Genomic DNA, 23,738 nt, shown 5'->3' with positions numbered 1-23,738 from the left:
TTCATTCCTTTTCTCTGAGCTCACCCTTCGGCTGCAGAATTATCTCTGCTTCATCCTCCGTGCATTCGCAGATCCTAAAAAACGGGAACAAGCACAACTTCAGTGGTTGGGGGAAGCCAGAGCTTTAGGAAAAGTAATGCTTCTTTTAAAGGCTGAACAGTAATATTACCTAGCAGGTACAGAAATTGTTCACTGCTGGCAAAATCCAGAGTAAAGAAGAAAGAGTTTTGTTTGTTTGTTTTTTTTCTCATTAAACTTTGTTTTAATGGGTCTCAAAAATTCTGTGACAGATTTTGGTCAAGTTGTTTCCATTAAAAAGTACTGATTTTAAAAACTAATAACTTAACTGCCACACACACACAAAAAAACCAAATGGTCCACAAAATTCTCCTTTCCTTCTGAAGGTTTTATGATGCATTATAATCATTAACCAGTCCTTTACTATTAAACTTAAATGGCCAATTGAGACAAACAGTTCTGAGACCGTTCTTCCACCACTGATTAAGACTGGGGTGGCAGGTGTTGGGGATAATATTCATTTAGCCTTCTGAGCTTTCTGGGCAGACTTAGTGACTTTGCCAGCTCCAGCTGCCTTCTTGTCCACTGCTTTGATGACACCCACAGCAACTGTCTGTCTCATGTCACGAACAGCAAAACGGCCCAAAGGAGGAGAGTCAGAGAAGCTCTCAACACACATGGCCTTGCCAGGAACCATATCAACGATGGCAGCATCACCAGATTGCAAAAACTTTGGGCCATCTTCCAGCTTTTTCCCAGAACGACGATCAATCTTCTCCTTCAGCTCAGCAAATTTGCAAGCAATATGGGCTGTGTGACAATCCAGAGCAGGAGCATATCCAGCACTGATTTGGCCTGGATGGTTCAGGATAATCACCTGAGCTGTGAAGCCAGCTGCTTCCATTGGTGGGTCATTTTTGCTGTCACCAGCCACATTGCCACGACGAACATCTTCGACAGACACGTTCTTGACATTGAAGCCCACATTGTCCCCAGGAAGAGCTTCACTCAAAGCTTCATGGTGCATTTCAACAGACTTTACTTCAGTTGTAACATTGACTGGAGCAAAGGTGACCACCATGCCGGGTTTGAGAACACCAGTCTCCACTCGACCCACAGGGACAGTACCAATACCACCAATTTTATAGACATCCTGGAGGGGCAGACGCAGATGCTTGTCAGTTGGACGAGTTGGTGGCAGGATGCAATCCAGAGCTCCAAGCAGTGTGGTTCCACTGGCGTTGCCATCTTTACGGGTGACTTTCCATCCCTTGAACCAAGGCATGTTAGCACTTGGCTCCAGCATGTTGTCGCCATTCCAACCAGAAATTGGCACGAATGCTACTGTGTCAGGGTTGTAGCCAATTTTCTTACTGTAGGTGCTGACTTCTTTAATAATTTCCTCATATCTCTTCTGGCTGTAGGGTGGCTCAGTGGAATGCATTTTGTTAACACCGACAAATAGCTGTTTCATACCCAGTGTGTAAGCCAGAAGGGCATGCTCACGGGTCTGCCCATTCTTGGAGATGCCTGCTGCAAATTCACCAACACCAGCAGCAACAGTCAGGACAGCACAGTCAGCCCAGGATGTGCCTGTAGTCACGTGTTTGATAAAGTCTCTGTGTCCTGGGGCATCGATGATGGTCACATAGTACTTGCTGGTCTCAAATTTCCACAGGGAGATATCAATGGTGATACCACGCTCACGTTCAGCTTTAAGTTTATCCAAGACCCAGGCATACTTGAAGGAGCCCTTGCCCATCTCAGCGGCCTCCTTCTCAAATTTTTCAATGGTTCTTTTGTCGATCCCACCACATTTATAGATCAGATGACCAGTAGTGGTAGACTTGCCGGAATCTACATGTCCAATGACCACAATGTTGATGTGAGTCTTTTCCTTTCCCGTTTTGGCTTTGATTTAGTAGTGGTGGTTTTCGTGACACCTGTGTTCTGGCGGCAAACCCGCTGCGAAAAAAAAAAAAGCAAGAAAGAGTTTTACCAGCAGTAATACATTCACAGGCTCAAAACTGGAAATAGTAACTATCATTTCCTTTCATCTTTTCTTCCTATTTCCTGAAGTATGAAACAGTCTGTTATTACTCTATATAGTGATCCTCAAAATTCCCTTGTCACTGATACTTATGGGGCTGAAGAGTCATAGTGATGTTACATTTAATGCTACCATTTTCCAAGGGACTTAAATCTCTATTTGCAGCATCTGAAATATTCTTTTTCAAAGCAAATTCATTATCTCCTTAAAACTTTGATTTCCTGTTTTATAAAACTATGCACAGAATAACTTTATTTGCCACGATACCAGCTTCAAGTTACCATGAAAATTCAACAAAAATATTGTAGAAAATAAATCAGAGATTAGTTTTGAACATTTAAATAATGGATGAGTGTTATATAATCCTCCTGCTAGGCTCAGCTGATGAAAGGGATCACAGTTAATGAAGCTAAATCACAGATTTCAATCCATAAAAGCAGCCTAAGTGAGGGCTGCTTGAAGGTCAGATATACTACAGCCTTCCTGCTTTGTTTGTGGCGGTTGTTGTTCTGTGGACAGCTGTGTTAGGAAATAGGTCAAAAGAATGTGTTTTATGACTAATGTCATTCCCATTTAAAATGTGAGGACTAGGTTGCTGGTCACAAGACATTAGAGCTATGTTCTTCCTTCCTGTGTAAGTTACGAAACTTCACAGGATGTCCAAGAGTCTTAAATGGTCTTTAGTGGCCCTGTTCAATATGACAGTTCTAGGCTCGTCACTGTCATAGGCATACAAGGAAATCTGATTTAAATAGTATATAACACAAAGAGACTCAGCAGAGCACATGTTTCTACATTCTCAATGTTGTATTCTTTCTTGTAACCTCAAAGAGAGGGCGGTGGTAAAAATGCTATGCTGCAATATCTCACACAGTTAACGAAAATGGATTGTGGTTTGGCTTTTAGGAAACTAAGTTTTGCTTCAAAAACAGAAGGAGAGAGGAGGTGTTTATGGCTGGAATGCATGAGAGTGATTTTAGAAAAAGCAAAAGCGAACACTGCCTGGGTTAGAACCTGGATCTTTGCAGCTTTCATGCATCACCCTCCATTTTACCGGGATCTGTGCTTGTAGATCACAGGGCCATTGTGACGTTTCTTTGGTGGCCAGACAAGGGGTGACCTGCATTTAACGTACAGTTAGACGGATACATAGACAAGTGCAAGTGAAAAGAAGTGAGGGTAATAACATAGAAAAGTGGAGAATGAGATCAAGAAACACTCAAATTCTAATATATGAAAAAAGGAACACAAATGGTGACATTCTAAGAAGATCTGCCAATGACGGGCGTGGAGAGTTTAGCAGTACGACCTGATGACATTTAGAACACAAGGACAGGCTTGGCCTGAGGCTGTCTTTTAAAAACGCATCAGCGTTCTGCAGAGGGAGCTACTTACGCTGAGGCCGACTGTGAGGGCTTCATGGACGCTGATCCACAGTCGCCGGCGTTACGGGGCAACTTGGGGGAGGCTGGAAGGGATGAGTCCATGAGTTCTTCAATGTCCGAATGCGAGGAAGGAGGCTTGGTGGACTTCTTCCCAAAGGCTTGTTTGAATGAGCTTCTCAGCTGAGAAAAGGACAGAAATTACCTGTCCCATCTATTTGCACTTGGTGGATTTTGCTTTGGGGCGTTAGTTTGCAGGTGCCATCCTAGCCACTGCCTGGGGTCAGTATGTTTCAGCGGAGTATTAACAGTGGCAGCACAGTATCTCTAAAAAAATGATACCGTATTTGTGTTTTTCTTTTATTCTTGTATTAATCCAGTGCAGCACACATACAAATAGGGAGGCTTTTAAATAGTGCAGGGTGAAGGGCATGGCTGTCAGTGCACTCATTTAAACTTAGTACCTTGAAGGGATTTTATTTCCAATGCTTCTCTCTTCAAGGCAATTTGTTTTAAATGGCCACTTTAGCACTACAATCAAGTCATGTCCTGCTGACAGTATCAACTTAAAAAGCAAAATTAAATCAAATTCACCTAACACTTCATTAACTGTGGTTTTCTATTCAAAATCTCAATCCCCATATGATTCAAAAAGCAGACTTAGTAACCCCTACAGCTTTGTTCAGAAAATGGTTTTACTTCGTTTTAAAATTTGAGATTAAAATGAAAAGACACAAAGAAAAGACATACAAGGTAATCTTCTTTTAAAAAGGTATGAAAGCCTACTTCCAAAATAAATAGCATTCATGCCAAGGTAGGGTGTTTTCTATAGATGCATGCCAAATTGTCCACGGTTTATATTCACCTCACTTCCTCTAGAGTTCACCTTGCAGAAACATGAAAGAGTGCAATTACAAATCAAGGGAATGAAGGCTGGTCAGTATTTTAAAATATTACCTGCATAAACATTTTTTTAAATAAAAAAGATATTTCTTTCATTTTTTAGAGAAGGCACTCCAGTAAAATCTTCTGATAGTTATGCTTTGGATTTTATTAGCAGTTGTATTTACTTAAAATCTACCTTTGTTTCACAGTATTAAAGGAAATTCTTCATTGTTTTTAAACATTTTTGCATCTTCCTTTCAGTTTTTTAGCAATTGCATATCATCATAAATAATATTTCTAGCAAAGTATAGTTCTGTTAAAGTGTATTTCTATAGTCTTGATATATTCTCTTAGTAAAGAAAAATAAAGCAGACATTAATGTAGTTGATTTCTTTTGAGGTGAAGCTTTATTCACACAATAAGCCCTGTTGATGTCAGGGGTGGGGAGAGTCAAGGTCTCTTTTTTCCCTTTTACCAACTCCATTTCTTTTTTTCCTCTATCATCATCATAGTCATCACTATCTATCACCTCCTCACCCATCATCAACAACATGTCATCATCTTCACCAGCATTATCAACATCACCATCATCATCATTAGGTGATTCATATGTTAGAATCCTAACCCCCAGTATCTCAAAATGGGACCTTATTTGGAGATGGGGTCTATACACAGGTGATCAAGTCAAAGTGAAGTCATTAGGGTATGCGCTGATCCAGTCTGACTGGTGACCTTATAAAAGGGGGAACTTTGGACACAGACACACACAAAGAAAGACAATGTGAAGAGAGAGAAAAGAGCCATCTACAAGCCAAAGAGAGAGGCCTAGAATAGGTAGGCTCTCCTTCATTGCCTTCAGGAGTCAAATCTGCCCATACCTGGATTTCCTACTTGTATTCTCCAGAACTGAGACAATACATTTCTGTTGTTTAATCCCCACAATTTGTGGTAGTTTGTTATAGCAGATCTAGCAAACTGATACACAGAAAAAATGTCAGGCCTAAGAATGGCCTAGAACAGAGGCAGAAAACTATAGCCATAAACCAAATCTAAACTGTAGATCCTCTAAGTTCGAAAATTTTTTTTACATTTTTACATAGTTGAAAAAAAATTGTGGCGATTCTTTCTCTCCTTATCTAAGCATGTTCATAATTTTTTGATTTTGTCTCTTACCCTGAGAAGCCTAAAACTTTTACTGACTGACCCTTTCTGGAAAAAGCTTGCTTATCCTTGGCCTAGATAAGAAACTAGATTTCTCAGGGTGATCATTTTGTTAAGGTATATGAATGTCTAATCGTTATGCAGTACGCCTGAAACTAATATAATATTGCATGCCAACTAAATTGAAAACTTGAAAAATAAAATTTTAAAAAGTTCCAATGTCACCATTTCATTATTGGATGTTCAACTAACTTCATTGAGCTTTTATAGTTTTATTTGTATAATAAGATTTTTAAACAACTTTCCTGATTTCATAAAATTAGTATCAAGAAGTAAATAAAAATGTGAAAAAAAATTAAGAAACGTGGAATTGTCTATCCACATATAATTGTAGTTTTTACCAGAAATATTAATATAAATTATATATACTACACCAAATTTTAGAAGACTATAGCTTTACTCTATGAGTTTTCTACACCCAGAGATGAGTTCTTTGTTGTTTTAGATTCAATCAAAACATACTTCAGGCAGAATTTCTGAAGTACATTTCCAATGGCTACCCTAGTATTATACTACGCTATTTAAATTTCTGGTTCGAGTGTCTTGGTCAAATACATTTTAAAAGATCACCAGCTAGAGTCAAATCAACATATTGCAAATCTTAAACTTACACAAAGCTATATGTCAATTATGCGTGCATCTTAATTTTAAAACAAGAAGCAAATGGCAATATTTGAAATGGTATGGTTTTGAAAGACAGTGACACATAGTACATCCTCTTCCACAATACCCTCAATTGTTAACACTTCATCTACTTGTTTCTTCTTCTCCCCTCCCTTTTTTTTTCCCCAAAAAAGCTCTTCAGAAGATAAACTTAAAGATTCAATTGAGTACCAACAGCATATCAAGCTCTGTGCAAGATGCTAAGAATATAAAGTCAAATAAGACATACACCAAAAAAGTAGTTTCAATACAACATGGAGCGCACAGTATAATACAAGGATGCACATGATGAAATGGAATTTCAGGACAACAGATGTGTATTTTGTGACAAGAACTGCTCTTGAAACTGGGGGTACAGAATTAAATAGAATATAGTCCCTATCCTTGAATATACCATAGGCTTCTGGGAGAAAGACACATAAAAAGAGTCTTCAAAATACTATGTTAAATTATAACACTGAAGTTCACCTAGTGCACAGAGAATGGACACAGTCTATTAAGGTTTTGAGAAAAGTTCACAGAGTATACAACACCTGAAATGATAATTATGAAGGAAGACCGAAGAGGTATTCCAGGTTGAGTATGGGATTCCAGGTCCAAGCAAAGGCATGAAATATCAGATTTGATGGGGAGAGGGGACAATAGTTTCAAAGCATCAACTGTAAAGTCAGGCAAGGCAAGAGACGAGATCAAGCTGGGAGCCAGAAGCCAGTATGCCAAGGTCTGGAATAGAAGAAGGGGGCAAGTAGGAAAAGGGTGCATAAATAATTGTAGAGAGTATGTGCACTTAGATGTAAGTAAGAACTTAGGCAATTAGATCCTTCTTTGGCCATGGCAAATGGTTCAAGAATGTGCATTCAGTAACCCATCCAATCCTGTGACTCTTAGGAACTTTGCAGAAGCTTGCTACTCCTGCACTGGACTTGAACCTTGAATTATGTAGGATTGAGTGAGTTGCAGTAATGAGAGAAGTATCAAGCTATGCATGCAAAATACTGCAGCCAAGCCAAGACATAAAGGGGACATAATACTGTTACATGTAGCCACACCTGAATCAGAGTGTGGCAGAGGGAGATGCTCCGTCTCTCTGACTCCAACCTGTTCAAGCCTGATTTGTTCCCGTGGCCTTCAGGCTTATAGCTTCTGCTTAACCTTGCAAATAGACACACTAATCATTACAGAAATTCTGCTCTCAGTTTGAGAAGATAAAGTATGAACAAAAAATAATGACTGTTTATAAAATATTTGCAGGAACCTCATAACTAAACTCATCAACTATCATAATTTTCCTCAGACCCCTGCTGGTGCACAGACATCTGCAGAAGTCAATCACCTCTTGCCGCACCGATTTCTCCTTCCCATGACATAAAAGAAACCTGAACTCTCTACTTTGGGGAGACGGATTTGAGGATTAGGTCTCCCATCTTCTTGCTTGGTGCCTTCATGATCAAGAAACCTTTCCTTACTCCAAACTCTTATGGTTTGAGTTTTGGCCTTTGAAAGCTTTGGGCACACAGATTTTGGACCTATAAAACAATTTCTACCTATGGACTTCTCAATGAAAGCCTTTTTTCTAAATCCACTTTAATATGATTTTCTGTCATTTACAAACAACAGAGGCCTAATAGTCTAACTACTTCATTCATTTTAATAAGAATAAAAATGAGCCTAAGAAAGTTATCTAGCCATCCAGAGTCACACAAACAGCCATTGTTTAGTTGGTATCAGATCCCAGGAATCCAAACTCCAAAACTCTTTTTAATTATGCTAAATTCTCCCTGATAATACTATATTTCTTCCCAAATGTATTTAAGTACATGGAAGACATATGGGGAAAATAGGGTAAGTAATGGTCCCCATTAGATGGACTCACACCTGATCGCCATGGTTCTAGAATCTAAATGGGGGAAAAGTTGGTAATCTCCATGTTCATTATGAAAACTTCTAATTACTCTGTTGTCAGTCCACTGTTGTACCCTGTTCGCATACAGATTCCATTTCTTTTTCTTTCCCCAGAGAATAACCTCCAGTCTTTTGTTAAGATAGAAAAGAGGGAAATGCCCAGTTATTCATGGGTTGGGTTGGGGAATCTTGGGGTCTGACTGCTTTTTAAAAACTGTTTTCTTGGCCCTGGCTGCTGTGGCTCAGTGGATTGAGCATCGGCCTGCGATCCAAGTGTCGCTGGTTCGATTCCCAGTCAGGGCACATGACTAGGTTGCACGTCAGGTCCCCAGTTGGGGCCGCGGGTGAGAGGCAACCACACAGTGATGTTTCTTTCCCTCTCTTTCTCCTTTCCCCTCTCTCTACAAATAAATAAATAAATAAATAAATAAACAAACAAAAAAATAAATTATTAAAAAAATAAAAAATAAAAACTGTTTTCTTAAAAATCCAATTACTCCTATTTTTACTTCACATTCATCCCTGCATCTCAAGGTAACTGACCCTAAAATCCCCTAGCCTCTGGGATCTCTGTGGCGTGACTGCACTTCTTCTTCACGTCACCCACAGAGCGCTCAGTGCTTTCCGGGGGCTGCTAAGTTACCTTTCTATCTGTCTCACCTGGCGTTTTCCTGCTATTGTTGCCTTCTGTACTCACACCACTGTGGTTTTGCACATTAAAAACAAACAACCTCTTCAGTAATACATTGGGAAAGCTTCAGTAGCACTCAAGCTGGTATGACATATGAAAATTAAAATAGTTCTGCTATTAGTATAGGCCTGGAGTACCAAGCACCCATTTAGTGATTAGAGGAAGATAATTCATGGAGATATTCTTTAAAATAGGAAAACAATGGAAGGAAGAATAGGAGAAGGTTGGAAAGGACAAAAATGCAAGGAAAGGAAGGAATGCAAGAAAATTACTATATTACTTTTTCAGTGAGAGAGCTGAACAAGTCTGTTCTGGCAGTGAGTAGTAATATGCTTCGATGTGTACAGGTCTAAAAGTCCAGGAGTCAAGAGAAAACACTCTTGCTTTACATCCAAGATATGAATGATGAAACAGATTCTCAAAGGCATAACAGAACTTGGCTCCTCCACTTTTTCCTGAAGGAGTTGGCTCTCTCCTCTCATCAATACTCCTTTTGTGGCATCTACGAGTATTTCAGAAAGTATCTATCATTCCCTTGGAAAAATAATTGAAAATTTGTATATCAAGGACTTTTTTGTTTATCCCCCACCGCCACCACCATCACAATTTCAAAGCAGAGCAGTTTTGGTTAATTAGGAGTAGGTTAGCTTTTTGTTGAAATGTCACTTCCTTGCATTATTAAACTCAGATGTATCTCAAGGTCATTGCTTGGCTTTTTAAATTTAAATTATAATTTAATAAAAGCACTAAAAATGGATGTGTTTCTTGTAACATCATGTTGTTATCTAAGATTTTAACAAAAATTTCGTAAAGTGACAGAAAAATTATAAGCACTTTTAGGCAGATGATGGTCGGGTTTATATATTGCTATATTTTTATAAAAAACATGTGGTCTTGGATTTGGGATACTGGTGACAATAGGATGGTGATGTTTTATCTATAGAAGAGATCCTGGTATTCTAGAAAAAAGGCTCAATAGTTCACACTTTCTTCATTTCTCAAATCTGATGAAAATGCCACAGATTAGGCAGAAAGCCAGTCTGTAAACTAGAACCTGGCACATATGCCAAGTTGGAAAGAGAGTCAATGTTTTGCTACATTGTCTTTTTCCTGAGAAGTTGTATCAACTTTTCTTCTTAATAAGCTTGCTAAATCAAAGCGTGATTGCTAGAAAAGCTCAGCTAGGCCTTAGTAACCTGTAATACCACTGTCCTGGTTTCAAAGGCCATTGAATTATTTGTCTAAAAAAAGAAAAGAAAAACTGTTAATGATTTTATCCTCTTAAATCAACAATTTCCATATTTAATAGGTGGTGAACAAGGACCTATACACTGGTTATACTGCATAGAACACTGAGGTGCAGGACATCATGAAGATAAAATACACTCAATTAGCTCTTTCTCCTTCTCTAGAAAGAGAAAATAATTCTAAATTGACATTTTAGCACATGCAGCCTGCTGCTGTGATGCTGCATTGTTCTTTATACATACAGTAACTCTCACGTAAAGTTATGTTTGAAAACATTGTTAGTAATCCATCCTAAAAGCAACCTTACGTGATGCTGCACGATGATATCCAGAGATTCCATACAAAACCAAACCAGTTCTCAATGACCTGTGATGCTGAGGATGAGGGATGTGAGTGTTTAAGGGTCTTCATAACAAGACACGGGTAGACTTGGGAAGATACTTAAGCCAATCCAAGGATTTGAAATTCTCTTTAATGATTATTTCAGTTTTATCCACTGCTGTAAATTAGTTTAAAAAAAGCAAAAATGTTATACTGATTCATGGCTGAACTGTCAAAAGTTTTCTTGGCTCATTTGTGAGTAATCAAAAAATTTTTCATGGAGGTAAAGTTATTTCAACAATTAATTATCCTGAAACGTGTGTAAGATTCAACATCCCATTTTGTAAGAATTAGGACTAAGTTTGGTGTAGTTGCATACATTTTGTCTGACTATTTTCAGGTGCTTTTTGCCTTCTTGAAGATGAAAATATGCCAATGACTCTCAATTGCAGCAATTAGGAAACCCAATTACCTGCTTCCAAGCTGGAGTGAGGCCTAGGGTGATAAGCAAGGACGCTGGCCCAAAAAGGAAATGGGCCTCAAGCTAAACAGAAGGCTGCCCCCTGGAGGCCACACCCAGGCAACTCTCAACAGAGGCGTGAGGTGGGTCTTCCTTAATTTCCCTCTGTTGCCATGTGACTGAAAAGATGGTTGAAATCTGGGAGTGAGAAGAGAACCAGAGATAATATGTCTCATTTAAGCAACTGCAGTATAAGAATGCCTCACGTTCAAATAACCCTCTGATTCTATTTGTGTTCTCTGTGCATTTTATCTTCATCTTTGAATTACTTAGAAAAAAGGGGAAAAAATACATTTATCTATTACAGAAAACAACACATAACTCCTTTTACTTTAATATAATACCCTTTGGCAAAAAATAATAATTATATGAACTCTAAGCACATTAAAATTGTAAGCAAAGTTACATTTCACAAATAGAAAAGCAGATTCACTGGGATAAGGTAACACCAAATTTCAGTAGCATACCTAGATTTGATTAACTGGATATTTCAACCAAAAATTAATTCCTGAGGGAGACACTTAGCTGTCTTAGGCACAATATTTGGGGTTCTGCAGCAGGGTTGTATGTATGATGAAATATTGTCTGACAGGCTGTTAGGAAATTTAGGAAGTTATATCTTAACCAAAGAGTTTTACCAGATTTTTATACTAGCTGAAAAAAGCCATTCTTATTCTACATGAAAATTTTCCAGCTCTCGTTCTGTACAAATAACTAAGAAATAGAAGTGTTTATTATCTTCATCTGCTTTACAATTTTCCAGAACTCCTCTTTAACAAAATGACTCCTTATGTTCATCATACTATATGTGAGATGGATATAGAAATTTTACCAGATATTTTCTTTGTATCTCCACAATGGCAGTAACCAGAAAACATGAACTTTGGCCTCTCCTCATTTGTATTACTGGCAAATAATGGAAACCAATATGCCACATCCCTTCCAAGCATTGAGTGTACTTGTAGAGGTGAAACAAACTCAGAGAGACTCAGAACTAGTTGTAAACTATTAGACCTTGTGGTTAACTAAATATTAAAATTATAAAAATTACAGAAAATTTAGAAAACTCTGCTTCGTTTTTTTCAAAGACATGGCAGGAAATGATTTCTAACACTATCAGAAATGTGTTCTTTATTCTAAATTAGGTTTTAATTTTTTTAAACTCTCTTAAATATTGTTTATAATTTGAGGAAACATACTTTAAAAGAATATTTCTTTGCAATAGGACTTCTAAAATGATATCTAATACAACAGAAATAGCATCTCTGGTTGCTAACTCTTTTCACAACATAGCAGTATTCTTCACTGTACACTTTAAATGTTTTAGCTTTAAATAATACAGAAAAGGTTATATTTTTATTCAAATATACAAGAAAGCAAACACATGTCTTACTTGCAATAGATAGCATGAATATATTGACAATATATTTTAAAATAAATTTATTTTTCTATTACTATCACATATGACTAGAATGATGTTCATATAACCTGCTACCTCAGTTTGTCTTAGAGTCAATATAAAAGTAGCTTTCAAGAACTCTCTTGAAATAACAGAGAAGTTGAAAGAAAACTTGTTTTCTTCAAGTTGGAAGGATTAAATTTCTGCTTTTACAAAATGGCCACACTTAATGAAGGAGTTTCAAGAAAGTTTACCAAAATATTATGAAAAAATATAATCATTCCTAGAGGAATTATTAAAGACACCAATCTATACCTTCTTATCCGAAAAAACAATGATAATCATATCATTCAATTATGTAAAAGATTAAGAAGTTTGCCCTTGTGAAAACACTGAAACTAACTCCTGATAAAAGCTTTAGAGAGACAGAAACTTTATGTCTCTATTATGTCCAAATCATGTAAAAACATGATTTCATCTTATTTGTTACTTCTATATAAAAGTGCATTTTCTGTTACCGAGAGGTTTTTTTCATACACGATTCAAATAAAAATTACTTCTTCCTAAAGCCATAGAAGGGCTCTTTAAAGGGAAAGAACTTGACACTCATTAATTTTGCCTCTGGTTATTCCTAGCCTTTCAACCAAAAACTATTAAAATTAACCCCAAGACACAATCATCTTTCTTTTACATTTTTTTATAGAAGTACCCCTTAGTTTCAGCAGACTACTGTCCAGGAGTCTAGAATCCTTTTAGAAATATTTCAGAATTTTAACATATTATATATATATATACATATATTCCCACATATGTATAGTTCCTTAAATCTTAGTTGAAAAATAATTTATTCATTTAGACTACCACATACTTAATCCCTGTTTAAACAGCTTTGGTGAATTTCTATGGATAATAAATTCAGCTAGAAAGTAATACAAAACATCTTCAACTTTAGACACAGATCTATTTATGACATGCAAATCATTAATTTTTTTCTCAATCACAGGTGGATTAGATATTTAGCTTTAAAAAGCATTATTTGTTTAGCAAAATGTTTGCAAGGCCCACACCAACATTACTGAATGGCAGAGAGTCTAACTTTGGTCTTGTTTTATTGTAACATTGGACAAAAGTTGCTCCATTATGTAATCAAACTACTTTCTCACCCCCAAATTATTTAATCACTACTGTTAGGAAAAGAAATATTACGTTTTAATTTGGAATTAATGATATCTCTTTCTGGCTGGTCCACAAACTGGAACTCATAAGAACTACCAGTATTACAGGCTCATATAAATATCCATTCTTAAATGTGCACTCTTGAAAATCAGATGGCTCTAAAATCCTGTTTGGATAATTCACTCTAAACTCATTTAATATACTGACCTAAAAAGAGATGAGTTGATATTATGTCCATGGTGTCATCAGGCTAATGGGAAGTTTAAATTACATCTCTAACACATTCTGCATCTATTAATCTCCAGTTCATTTTGCAAATGTAATTAAGACAAGCTACTATATACTGTTAGCACCATCTCATATGCATATCTTATCATATAGACACCATGTTATCCATTTTCATATTTCTTGATTAGAGCTATCTGATAAGTTGACCTGAGAGAATAACAAATATTCTTCATTATGAAATGAAATTCAAAACTAGTCTCGAACAATTCTTCATTGGATAGTATTTTCTGGAATTCGTATTTTAGGATATCTCCTGTATATTAGTAATATTTTTGATAAATGTATCTTAAAATCTAATTATCACATTTGCTCTGAAATGGTAATAAGATTTTAAAAATATTATTTAAAACAGAGAAAAGATGGAGATTGCATGAAATTGTTATAGCAGAACATTTTGTGGCATGATAAGTAATAATTTAAAGTCTCTCCTCAATCCACTCACTACATATTGGAATTAGTTCTGACTTCCAGTATCTATAAAGACTTAATTTTTCCGAAGTGTGTTAAAAACTAAATACTCAGATGCATCCCTTTGACATGTTATTGCTATAATTAATATTTGTAAAGAGTCATAAAAATAAATGTCACAAACCCAGAAACCTAAACTTGTACCTTTCCTAAAGTGGAGAAGTAAGCAAACAAAATCTTCTTTCGCTCACATAGAAAAGTTTCTTTTTTATACCTCTCTTCATGTCTAAACTTTTTAATTCAGTCGTATATGAGGCAACGAAGTGATTGTCCTTTCGTCCTTGTAACCAAAAGGTGGCACCTCTAATAATTAGTTAGCTTGCAACAGAAATACTACATTAAAAAGGAAAAAGAGGCATTTGTCAAAGCCCTAGAAAGAATATTGTTTTTGTGACTCTAGGAAATTCTACTTAGAAGAGATAAGCATCTCAAATGAAAAATTGTTTAGAAAATAATATTCATTACATTGACGGCAAGTGAAGTAAGTTGGTGTATAAACTTATATACTAAGATAGGTGGTGAAAATAAACACCTTCTCAGATGCACAGATTAGTGTGGAAGGTCAGGCAGAGTTGAGAAAGAAGTTTCCTTTTTCTTATCCCAAGTGGAAGTGTAGGAAAAAAATGTAAGACTTGACATTTCCCCTGATAAATCAAAGGAAAGGATTTATCTGGACACTAGCATCTGCTGCCTTCTCTGCACTCATGTAGGACCCACTTGGAAAACTTTCCTATTACATTCAACTAGGCATTTCTACCTCCTCTCATCTGACAGAAATCACTTAGCTGTCTCTGATCCATGACAGGAAAGGAAAGCTTATATCATTGATGATGGAATTAGAAGCTGCCACCAACGTCCGTTCAACAAGTCACCTTTTAATTGACCTATTATGCAGGCAGTCAAGGCACACAGTTATTTTGATATCTTTTTTTCTTGAGACTAAAACATTTCCCTTTTAAAATTTTTTAAATTGAGGCTATCTTCCTACCATTACTTTCTAAACTTTGTTCCAGTACAAGAGGATTCTTGGCCAACTGAGCTTCCATATGCCTTTTAACTGGAACACTGAAATTTTATAAACATCATGTTTACATCTATTAAATATTCTTATTATAAGGAAATAAGGCATGCATGAATTTGATATTCAGACAATAAAATGCAAACAGATAGTAGAAAGGTAGAATGAAATGGCAGTTCATACAGAAATGTAGCTTTAACAGAAAACTTAAATGGTTGCTTGATTTCAAAACGGGTTAATATTCGAAAAAGTGAAAATCAGCATTTATGCAAAATTAACTAGATTAGCTTTCTCAAAGCAGGAACCCAAGCCTCCAGATCATTTACGAGTGTTAGAAACTACATTTTTTGCCCCCCCCCAATATAAAGGCCATACCAGAGAATCTCAGGAAAGTAATAATCTGTTTTTAATTATCTTTTTTTAACCAAGAAACACCTCAAAGTTCAGGCATTACTACTGATGGGTAAATACCAGCTAGCCCTACCGGACAGATAGTAACAGGAAAAGTCAGATAGTTAGCACTTAAAAACAACAGCAATTAAGCAGCTGAATGTGCATTGGATCACTGCTCTATTTTGTTCCATTGGAACGAATCAAGTGAGAGACACAGCCTCCTGCAAAGGGGAGGCCGAGTCAAACTTGATGCTTCCTCCCTCTGACTGCCAGGGCTGGAGGACTGGTCTACTCGTTTTATTCAGTTTAATTGCTTCGTGTACTTGAATTTTCACAAAGACTGTATTCTATCTTGCCCCCTCTGCCCCTGCAAAAAGAAATCTCTCTCCTACCTTCACTACCCACTTCTTTCCTCTGAGAACAGGCAGTCCTCTCCAGGAGGAGAAAGAAACCCTGTGCGTGCTTAGGATGGCAGGAGGGTGAAGATGAAAAAGAGACTGAGAGAGGGGCAGTGGAGGTGAGAGATTGAGATTGGGATGGGGGATGGAGGAGAGAGAATGAGATAAGGAAAGAGGGAGCAAGAAGATAGGGGATGCCCAACACCAACTCCACGCTCTAAGTCACGGGCGCTGTGCGAAGTGCTTTGCTAGGAGATACACATGTGGTCTCATTGTATTTCTCACAAGAGGACCCCAGGGCTCCCTCCCTAGGTCGCACTGTCCACCATCAACACCCAAAGGTACCAAGAACAAAATCTTGGAGGGGGGGGGTTCAAGCAAATAGGCACGACCAAGGTGGCCGCACAGCCAGTCCCACTGCCCTACCTGCAGGGAAGATCAGAAGGTGGTGCCGGTTTCCGTCTGGAGTGCTCTCCCTGTGTGGACCCATTCGAAGGCTCAAACGTCCTCTCGCTGCCTCTGTTCTTGGAGGGGCAGCCTGCAACACAAAATGGGTGTGTGGGTGTCGGCGTGTGGGAGGTTTTGCAGGGCCACCAGCTGGTCCCAGCTGGCCGCCCCCACCCTACACACACCCCTTCTGGGAGCTGAGCCCCCTTCTCGGCTAAGCACCACCCTGGGGGCCTTGCCGGGCTGCAGCCTCAAGTTGCCACTAAGTACTGCTGGCTGCGGCCGCTGCAGGAGAAGGATGTGGAAAGACACGGGGGGGGGGGGGTAGTAGTCGGTCTAGAGCATCCCCAACACTGCAGCTTCTCCAGGAATCCCTCCAGTGAGGAGGCGGCCGCCCATCATCTCCCAGCCCCAGCCACCTGATTGGTTCCACCTCGGGTACGCTGTGCCAGGGAGCCAATCCGGGCGCACTAGTAATAGGTGGATCCGCTCAGCCAACATCGCCCATCCCAGTTCTGTTAGTGTTTCTCCATCCCCTTAGCGGACGGGGACCTGAAGAGACGGGTTGAGGAGGGTTGGGGGAGGGGCTACCTAGGAGGGGGACAGATCCCAAGGAGACGCAATCAAGGGCATCCCATAAGCCCTTTGGGTACGCGCAGGGATGCCCGCAACCTGTTCAGCAAGCCCTCTGCACGGGAGGAGACAACATAATACAAAGCTATTTTTTTTTTCTTTACTTTCAATCAAAACCTGCCCTGAAACTGAGCATGCCCAGACTGCAACAGCGCCCTAGGAGTTCTGAGGTGTGTGGGTTTTCAGACTGTGTTTCTGAAAAGGTGAGATTAGGGAAGAAGAGGCAGAAGTTTGTCTTTGGCCGTTTGACCCAACGTTGTTGTGAAAGCAGAGCAGGGCGGGATGTGAAAGGATTCCATACGAGTGTCCACAAATAAAGCCACAGGGAGTTGGCCCTCTGGGCTACTGGAGGTTAATAACATCATTCTGTCGGGGTTCGGGGCTGGGGGCGAGGGTAAATGAACCTGAGCCTTGCTAGATGCCTGGAGACTTTTCGTGAAGGGTGCTGTGGACCAGAGATGCAGAGGGGACTGCGTCCCATAGGTGGTGCCGGAGAGCACGACTCCTCCGAGCAGCGGAGGCTGCCAGGCAGCAGGGAGTTCGCTGGGAGTTTGCACTGCAGTGACCAATAAGTTTGTAGACGTGGGTCAAACGCCACGTTGTTCGGGATGCAGTTTCTGACAGCCTCCCCTTCTCCTCTCCCCCGACCTCAGCCCCTGCTCCATCTCCAAGCACTTGCCAGCACAGTGACAACTAAGCGTGGGGTCCCTCCTCCTTCCCCTCTTTCCCCGGAACAATTCTGCTGGGAAGAAGCTTTTCCCTTGTGAGAGCGGTGCTGACCTGATTGTCTCTAAGCTCTAGGGCAATTTATAGCTTGCTAATAGGGAGAGGTACCAAACTGCGGGTGGGTGCAGGGACAGCAAGCTAGGCAGGGTGGAGCAGAACCTCGCTTCCGGAGAAGCAAGTCCATTCTCTGCTTCACAGGTGAAAGGTTGTCAAAATGCAAAGAAGTACAGTATTTCCCTTGATGCTGGAAATCAAGACTTCTGATTTGAGGTATGTTTACATGCCTCTCGGTCCAGGTCTTTAATGATCCCAGTAGAGAGCTGAACTCTCTGGTGCCCACAGTCTCTGACTGCTCAGGCCTCAGGATCCTGTGACTTACAAAGAATCTTGCTGAGTACTCCATCTTCCCTGATATTGATAAGGAAGTCAAACAAGACTAAGCACAAATGGTGTTTAACCTTGATTGCTTTCTGAACAGTGCATCCGTTCCTTAGCCTTAAAAGGATAACTGATTGGATTTCTGTTTTTCTGTCTATGAATGCTATATAGACTTGTTTGTCAGGAAGTGTTCTCTTCAGTTGACCTTTTGAACTTCCTCTGTTGTAAATTTCAAGTACACTATTATCATTCCCAGGATGTGCCTGTGAGCTCATTCCTGGACCCTCCCTATTAATTAGCATATCTGCAAAATCCAATAAAAGGAAGGTGCTTGCACTACTCAGTGCTGATCCTGCCTGAGCCAGCCGCAGCCCTCAGACCCTCTTTCATTCTATCTGCTGGAATTACTTCCGCGCCCTCCAACCCAAAGTACTACAACATTCCCTTTCTCACTCACTGGCCTTGATTAAAGGCCTTTGAACCTCTGATTTATTTTGCTTAGAAATCCCAGCAGTTTGTGTAAACTTGGCCAATAGCTACAAATGAGAACTCTCTTAATTGGGTTCTTTATTTTATTGAGATTATCATGGCATCTCAGGTAAGAAAATAAATAGCTATCATAATTCCCCAAACCCATCCATTTTGAACTGGAGTTTCATTAACACTGGTTTGCATAGGTAACTGTGGCAAGAATTCAATTACCAGTAACACATTTCTTCAAGTTTTAGTTAAATCTCTATGTAATGTTTAAGATTAAGATCCTATTCTAAGTATAAGGGAAAAGACAACAACCTTAACTATAAATTAATCCTTTTAATGACAAATAATTGTGTATTCACCAAAACTGTAGCTTTATGTACATATTTCTTTCATTTCCTAAAATATTCCTCAAACTTTATTTTATAATAGTTTCATAGTTGAAGAAAGGAGATAATAGATGTTAGCTTAAAATTAGTTTTAAGTATTCGATGAAGAAAAAGGAAGAGAGGAGGTGAGGGAAGAGAATCAATTACTTCTCTAATATTGTCTTCCAATAAATGTTTTTGTGTGAGAGGAATATAATATCCACCTAATAGACATCTTTATTCTAAATATACTTCTAGAACACTAGAAGTACTAAATTCCAATACTTAAAAACTGCACGTTTTTAATAGCTACATCCAGTGGCTGCATGTAGAAAAAAGTAAACTTATTCTGGAAGAAATAAGTAGAATATGAATCCAGATTAGTTATCTTTGTTCCAGACTGTGATCCTATTGTTAATCGTTCAGCTAATTTCTTTTCCTGTCTACCTCACCTCCTACCAAACAAGCATTCTCTCTTCATGGTCAGAATCCTAGACAACATGAATGGTGTACATGTTCATATCCCAAAGTTACTTGAGAGAGACGTCTGGCTAACATAAGAAATGGGTTTAACATTTCAGTTCATGAATATTAAGACTCTACGTATATACTGGATGTAGATATACTCTAGGTTTTGCAGGAATAAGACTGTTATTTTCTCTCCTATGTTGTGTGCTCCTCAGGTTCGAGGAATGGGCTGAATGTCTCCACCTAGTCCTACTGGGTTGATATATCACACTTTCAGGTTTTAGACAGTGTATATTACCTTGGTAGCAGACTCAACTGGATTAAAAGAAAGATCAGGTCAATTGTCCTTTTTCTCCCTTTATCTCATTTCCCAAACACTTTTAATCTAGCATCTCTATGTCTCATGCTACAAAGATTTAACTCATTCCTTGGTTGTGTGGTACCTTTAAAAGATGACTTGGCACCCATTGTCCTTTATAAGATTCTAAAGAGTCTTAAGCCTGAGAGGGGGGCATTGTTATTTTTCATTGTTATAAAAAGTTAATTTTTTTAAAAAGATTAATATGGGAATGGGTGAAGCCAGAGAATTTGTATGTACGACTAACGGGCATGAACTTGGGGGTTGGGATTGCTAGGGAAGGAGGGGCGTGCTGGGCAGAGGGGAGCAAAAGGGAAAAAATTGGAACTATTCTAACAATATAATCAGTAAAATATACTTTAAAAAAGATGACTTGGTATTTCAGAACTATTTTCATCTTTTTTTGTTTAATGTTTTGCTTCATTTTGTTTTTTGCTTCAAAAAACACATTTGTTATTTTTTCAGTCACATTTTTTTGCTCTGATTGAGACCACATTATCATAATTTCCTTTATTCCTTTCCCAATGGATTTATCTATTTACAATTTTAATGTTCCCTGTGCCATCTATTTTAGGCTACATGATCACAACAGAAACTAAATAGGATTGGGACACTGAGGAGTAAAGTGTGTCTTATGGCAAGAATGGGAATTAGAGACTTCGGAAACAAGAAATTCATTAAGTGCAAATTTAGCCATAATTTTCTGTGCACCACAGAAAGAATACATGAGCGAGATACCAAGAAAATTCTCTATCTTGGTGTAAAAGCGTGCATATTCTGGTTGAGCAATGTTAGTAAAGAGTGCCATTTAATCAGGACTCTCATACTTCATTAAACTTTACATCTTTAATAACCTCTCTACTTGCCTGGTAATATCTCTTCATAATTAGCCTTGACATGGTAGTGGAAAAATAAAAACAACAATGAAATTTTCTAAAATTTGCTTACTGTTTGTATAGATTCATGTCTTTTTAAAAATGTATTTATTGTTTTTCTATTACAGTTGTTCCATTTTTCCCACATTGCTCTCCCCACAGCCCACCCTTTCTCCCATGTCAGTTCCCACCCTGTTGTCCATGTACATGGGTCATTTATACTAGTTTTTTTACTTTACCCTTCCCCGACTTACCCCCCCTTCACTCTCTCTCCCCCGGCCCCAGCCCCCCTGGTCATTGTTAGTCTACTCCTTGTTGACATGCCTCTGTTTTAATTTTTCTCATTTGTTTGTGTTGTTCATTAGTTTCCTGTGTTAGGTGATAGCATAAGCTATTTTTCTTTCGTTGCCTGGCTTATTTCACTAAGCATAATTCTCTCTAGTTCCATCCATGTTGTCGCAAATGGCAGGAGTTCCTTCTTTCTTTCTGCTGAAAAACATTCCATTGTGAAAATGTACCAGTTTTTTTTTAGGTATATTTTATTGATTATGTTGTAACAGTTATCCCAATTTTTTTCCCTTTGCTCCCCTCTGCCCAGTATCCTCCTTCCCTCCAGCAATCCTACCCCCCCCTAAGTTCATGGCCATGGGTCATGCATATATGTTTATTGGCTTCACCCGTTCCTATATTATTCTTAACACCCCCCTGTCTATTTTGTACCAACCAGTTATGCTTCTTAGTCCCTGCACCATTTCCCCATTTCTCTCCCTCCCCACTCCCAGCTGATAACATTCCAAATGATCCCAATACCTATGATTCTGTTCCAATTCTGATTTGCTTAGTTGGATTTTGTTTTTATTTTTTAGATTCAGGTGTTGATAGTTGTGAGTTTGTTGTCATTTTAGTGTTCATAGTTTTGATCTTCATTTTCTTAAGTCACTTTGACTTTTCCTATAATAATGGCTTGGTGATGATGAGCTCCTTTAGCTTCACCTTGTCTGGGAAGCACTTCATCTCCCCTTGCATTTCAAATGATAGCTTTACTGGACAGGGTAATCCTGGTTGCAGGTTGCCTTTCAACACATCGAATACTGCTTACTAGTCCCTTCCTACCTGCAAAGTGTATTCTGAGAAATCAGCTGATAGTCCTATAGACAGCCCCCTGTAGGCAACTCTCCACCTCTCTCTTGCTGCCCCCAGGACTCTGTCTTTACCGTTCACCTTAGGCATCTCAGTCGTGATGTGTCCCGGTGTGGTCCCCTCTGCGTCCAGCTCGCCTGGTACCCTCTGTACTTCCCGAACCTGTATGTCCATCTCCTTCGCAAAATTTGGGAAGTTTTCCTCATTTTTTAAAAATTCTTGCTTCTTCATTAGGCACCGGTTGACAGTTTTTTCTTCCTTATGTTCCAAATCATTGATTCGAACCCTAGTTTTCGTCCTTTCACCATTGGTTTTGTGTGGATTTTCCTTCGTTTCACTTAGCATAGCCTTCACTTCTCTTATGCGTTTGCCGTACTCAAGCATATTTGTCAAGCCTGTGAGCATCTTTATTACCAGTGTTTTGAATTCTACATCTGTTAGGTTGTCTATCTCCTCATCTGTTAGGTTGGCTATGTCCTTGTCGCTTAGTTCTCCCACTGGAACCTTGATCCATTTTCCCTTTTGGGCCATACTTCTCTGTCTCCACATTCTGACAGGCTCCTGTGTTTGCTCGCCTCTGCATCTCAGCTGGAGCTGTTGCTCCTCTTATGCTGTAAGGGGCGGAGCCTTAGGGGGCCTTCAGTCCAGGTCAACCTGTTTCACCACGTTGTGGCGCTGTATGTGGCTGAGGGGTCTGAGAGGGAACAATGCTGCCACCCCAGCACTTGCCCCTTTTCCAGGCACCTCTCCCATTTCTGCACCTCACTGGTGCCCCTCTCGCTATGGCCCTGGCTGTCATTCCCAGGGTGGGTGGGTCTGCGGATGTTCTAGGACTGTGGGGGCCCTTTAAACAAGTGGACACTGCTGAGAAACTGACAGTTTCTGCCTCCACCCCAACCCCCACTGGTCTGCACAGTCAGAAGCAATGAGGCTTGATTTCCCCTGGTGCTGGGACCATGAGCTTCGAGATCCAGTGAGGAGCTGGGAACACTCCCCAGGTGTGCCTCCTGACTTTTTAAAAGGTGTGACTGCACTTTCTGCTGACCTGCCGATGCCACCGCTGCTGTTGCCACCACACTGCATCCTCTCTGTCCTGGCTCCACCCCTTCTACCTGTCTGGATAAGTATTTCTTCTCTATATCTTTGTTTGTTGGACTTCCATGGAGTTTGATTTTTTGGAACTTCTGGTTGTTTCTAGTTTTGAGGTAATTGTATTCCTTCTTAGTTGTGGAGGGAGACGCAGCGCATCTGTCTATGCCTCCATCTTGGCCGGAAGTCCCTGTACCACAGTTTCTTGACCCACTCATCTACAAATGGGCACTTAGCCTGTTTCCAACACTTGGCTATTATAAATAGCATTGCTATGAACATAGGGATGCCTAGGGTTTTTTTGAATTGCTGTTTCAAGATTCTTTGGGTATAATCCTAGAATAGAATTGGTGGATCAAAAGGCAGTTCCATTTTTAGCTTTTGAGGAAAACCCATGCTGTTTTCCACAGTGGCCACACAGGTCTCCATTCCTACCAGAAGTGCACTTGGGTTCCCTTTTCTCTGCATCATTGCCAGCACTTGTTGTTTGTTGATTTGTTGATGGCCATTCTGACTGGTGTAAAGTGGTATCTCATTGTGGTTTTCATTTCATCTCTCTTATGAGTGGTGATGTTGAAGATCCTTTCGTATGCCTATGGAACCTCTGTATGTCCTCCTTGGAAAAGTGTTGGTTCAGGTCCTTTGCCCATTTTTTTAATTGGGTTGTCTGCCTTCTTGGTGTTGAGACATGTAAGTTCTTTATATATTTTGGAGATCAATCCCTTGTCTGAGGTATCA

General features: G+C 39.3%; 1 protein-coding gene and 1 long non-coding RNA gene across 2 annotated transcripts in view; both read right to left on the bottom strand.

Moving 5' to 3' along the window:
* The window catches only part of LOC150012223 (uncharacterized), a 140,769-nt gene that overhangs the window by 94,889 nt on the left and 22,142 nt on the right, over positions 1 to 23,738 (bottom strand). The window lies entirely within an intron of this gene.
* On the bottom strand, positions 418 to 22,085 carry LOC150012224 (elongation factor 1-alpha 1-like). The gene is made up of 7 exons (XM_090276064.1): positions 21,986 to 22,085; positions 17,423 to 17,677; positions 16,468 to 16,579; positions 4,811 to 4,955; positions 3,464 to 3,633; positions 2,487 to 2,587; positions 418 to 1,929 (listed from the first exon to the last, which is right to left on the bottom strand). The coding sequence occupies exons 1-7, from the start codon at positions 22,083 to 22,085 to the stop codon at positions 536 to 538; spliced, it is 2,277 nt and encodes a 758-aa protein (XP_090132190.1). The 3' UTR covers positions 418 to 535.

Source organism: Furipterus horrens, unplaced genomic scaffold (genome assembly GCF_987537825.1).
Source record: "Furipterus horrens unplaced genomic scaffold, mFurHor1.1.pri manual_scaffold_4, whole genome shotgun sequence".
NCBI classification, from domain to species: domain Eukaryota; kingdom Metazoa; phylum Chordata; class Mammalia; order Chiroptera; family Furipteridae; genus Furipterus; species Furipterus horrens.
Note: the sequence above shows the minus strand (reverse complement) of the source record. Positions and strands in the feature narration are given on the sequence as shown.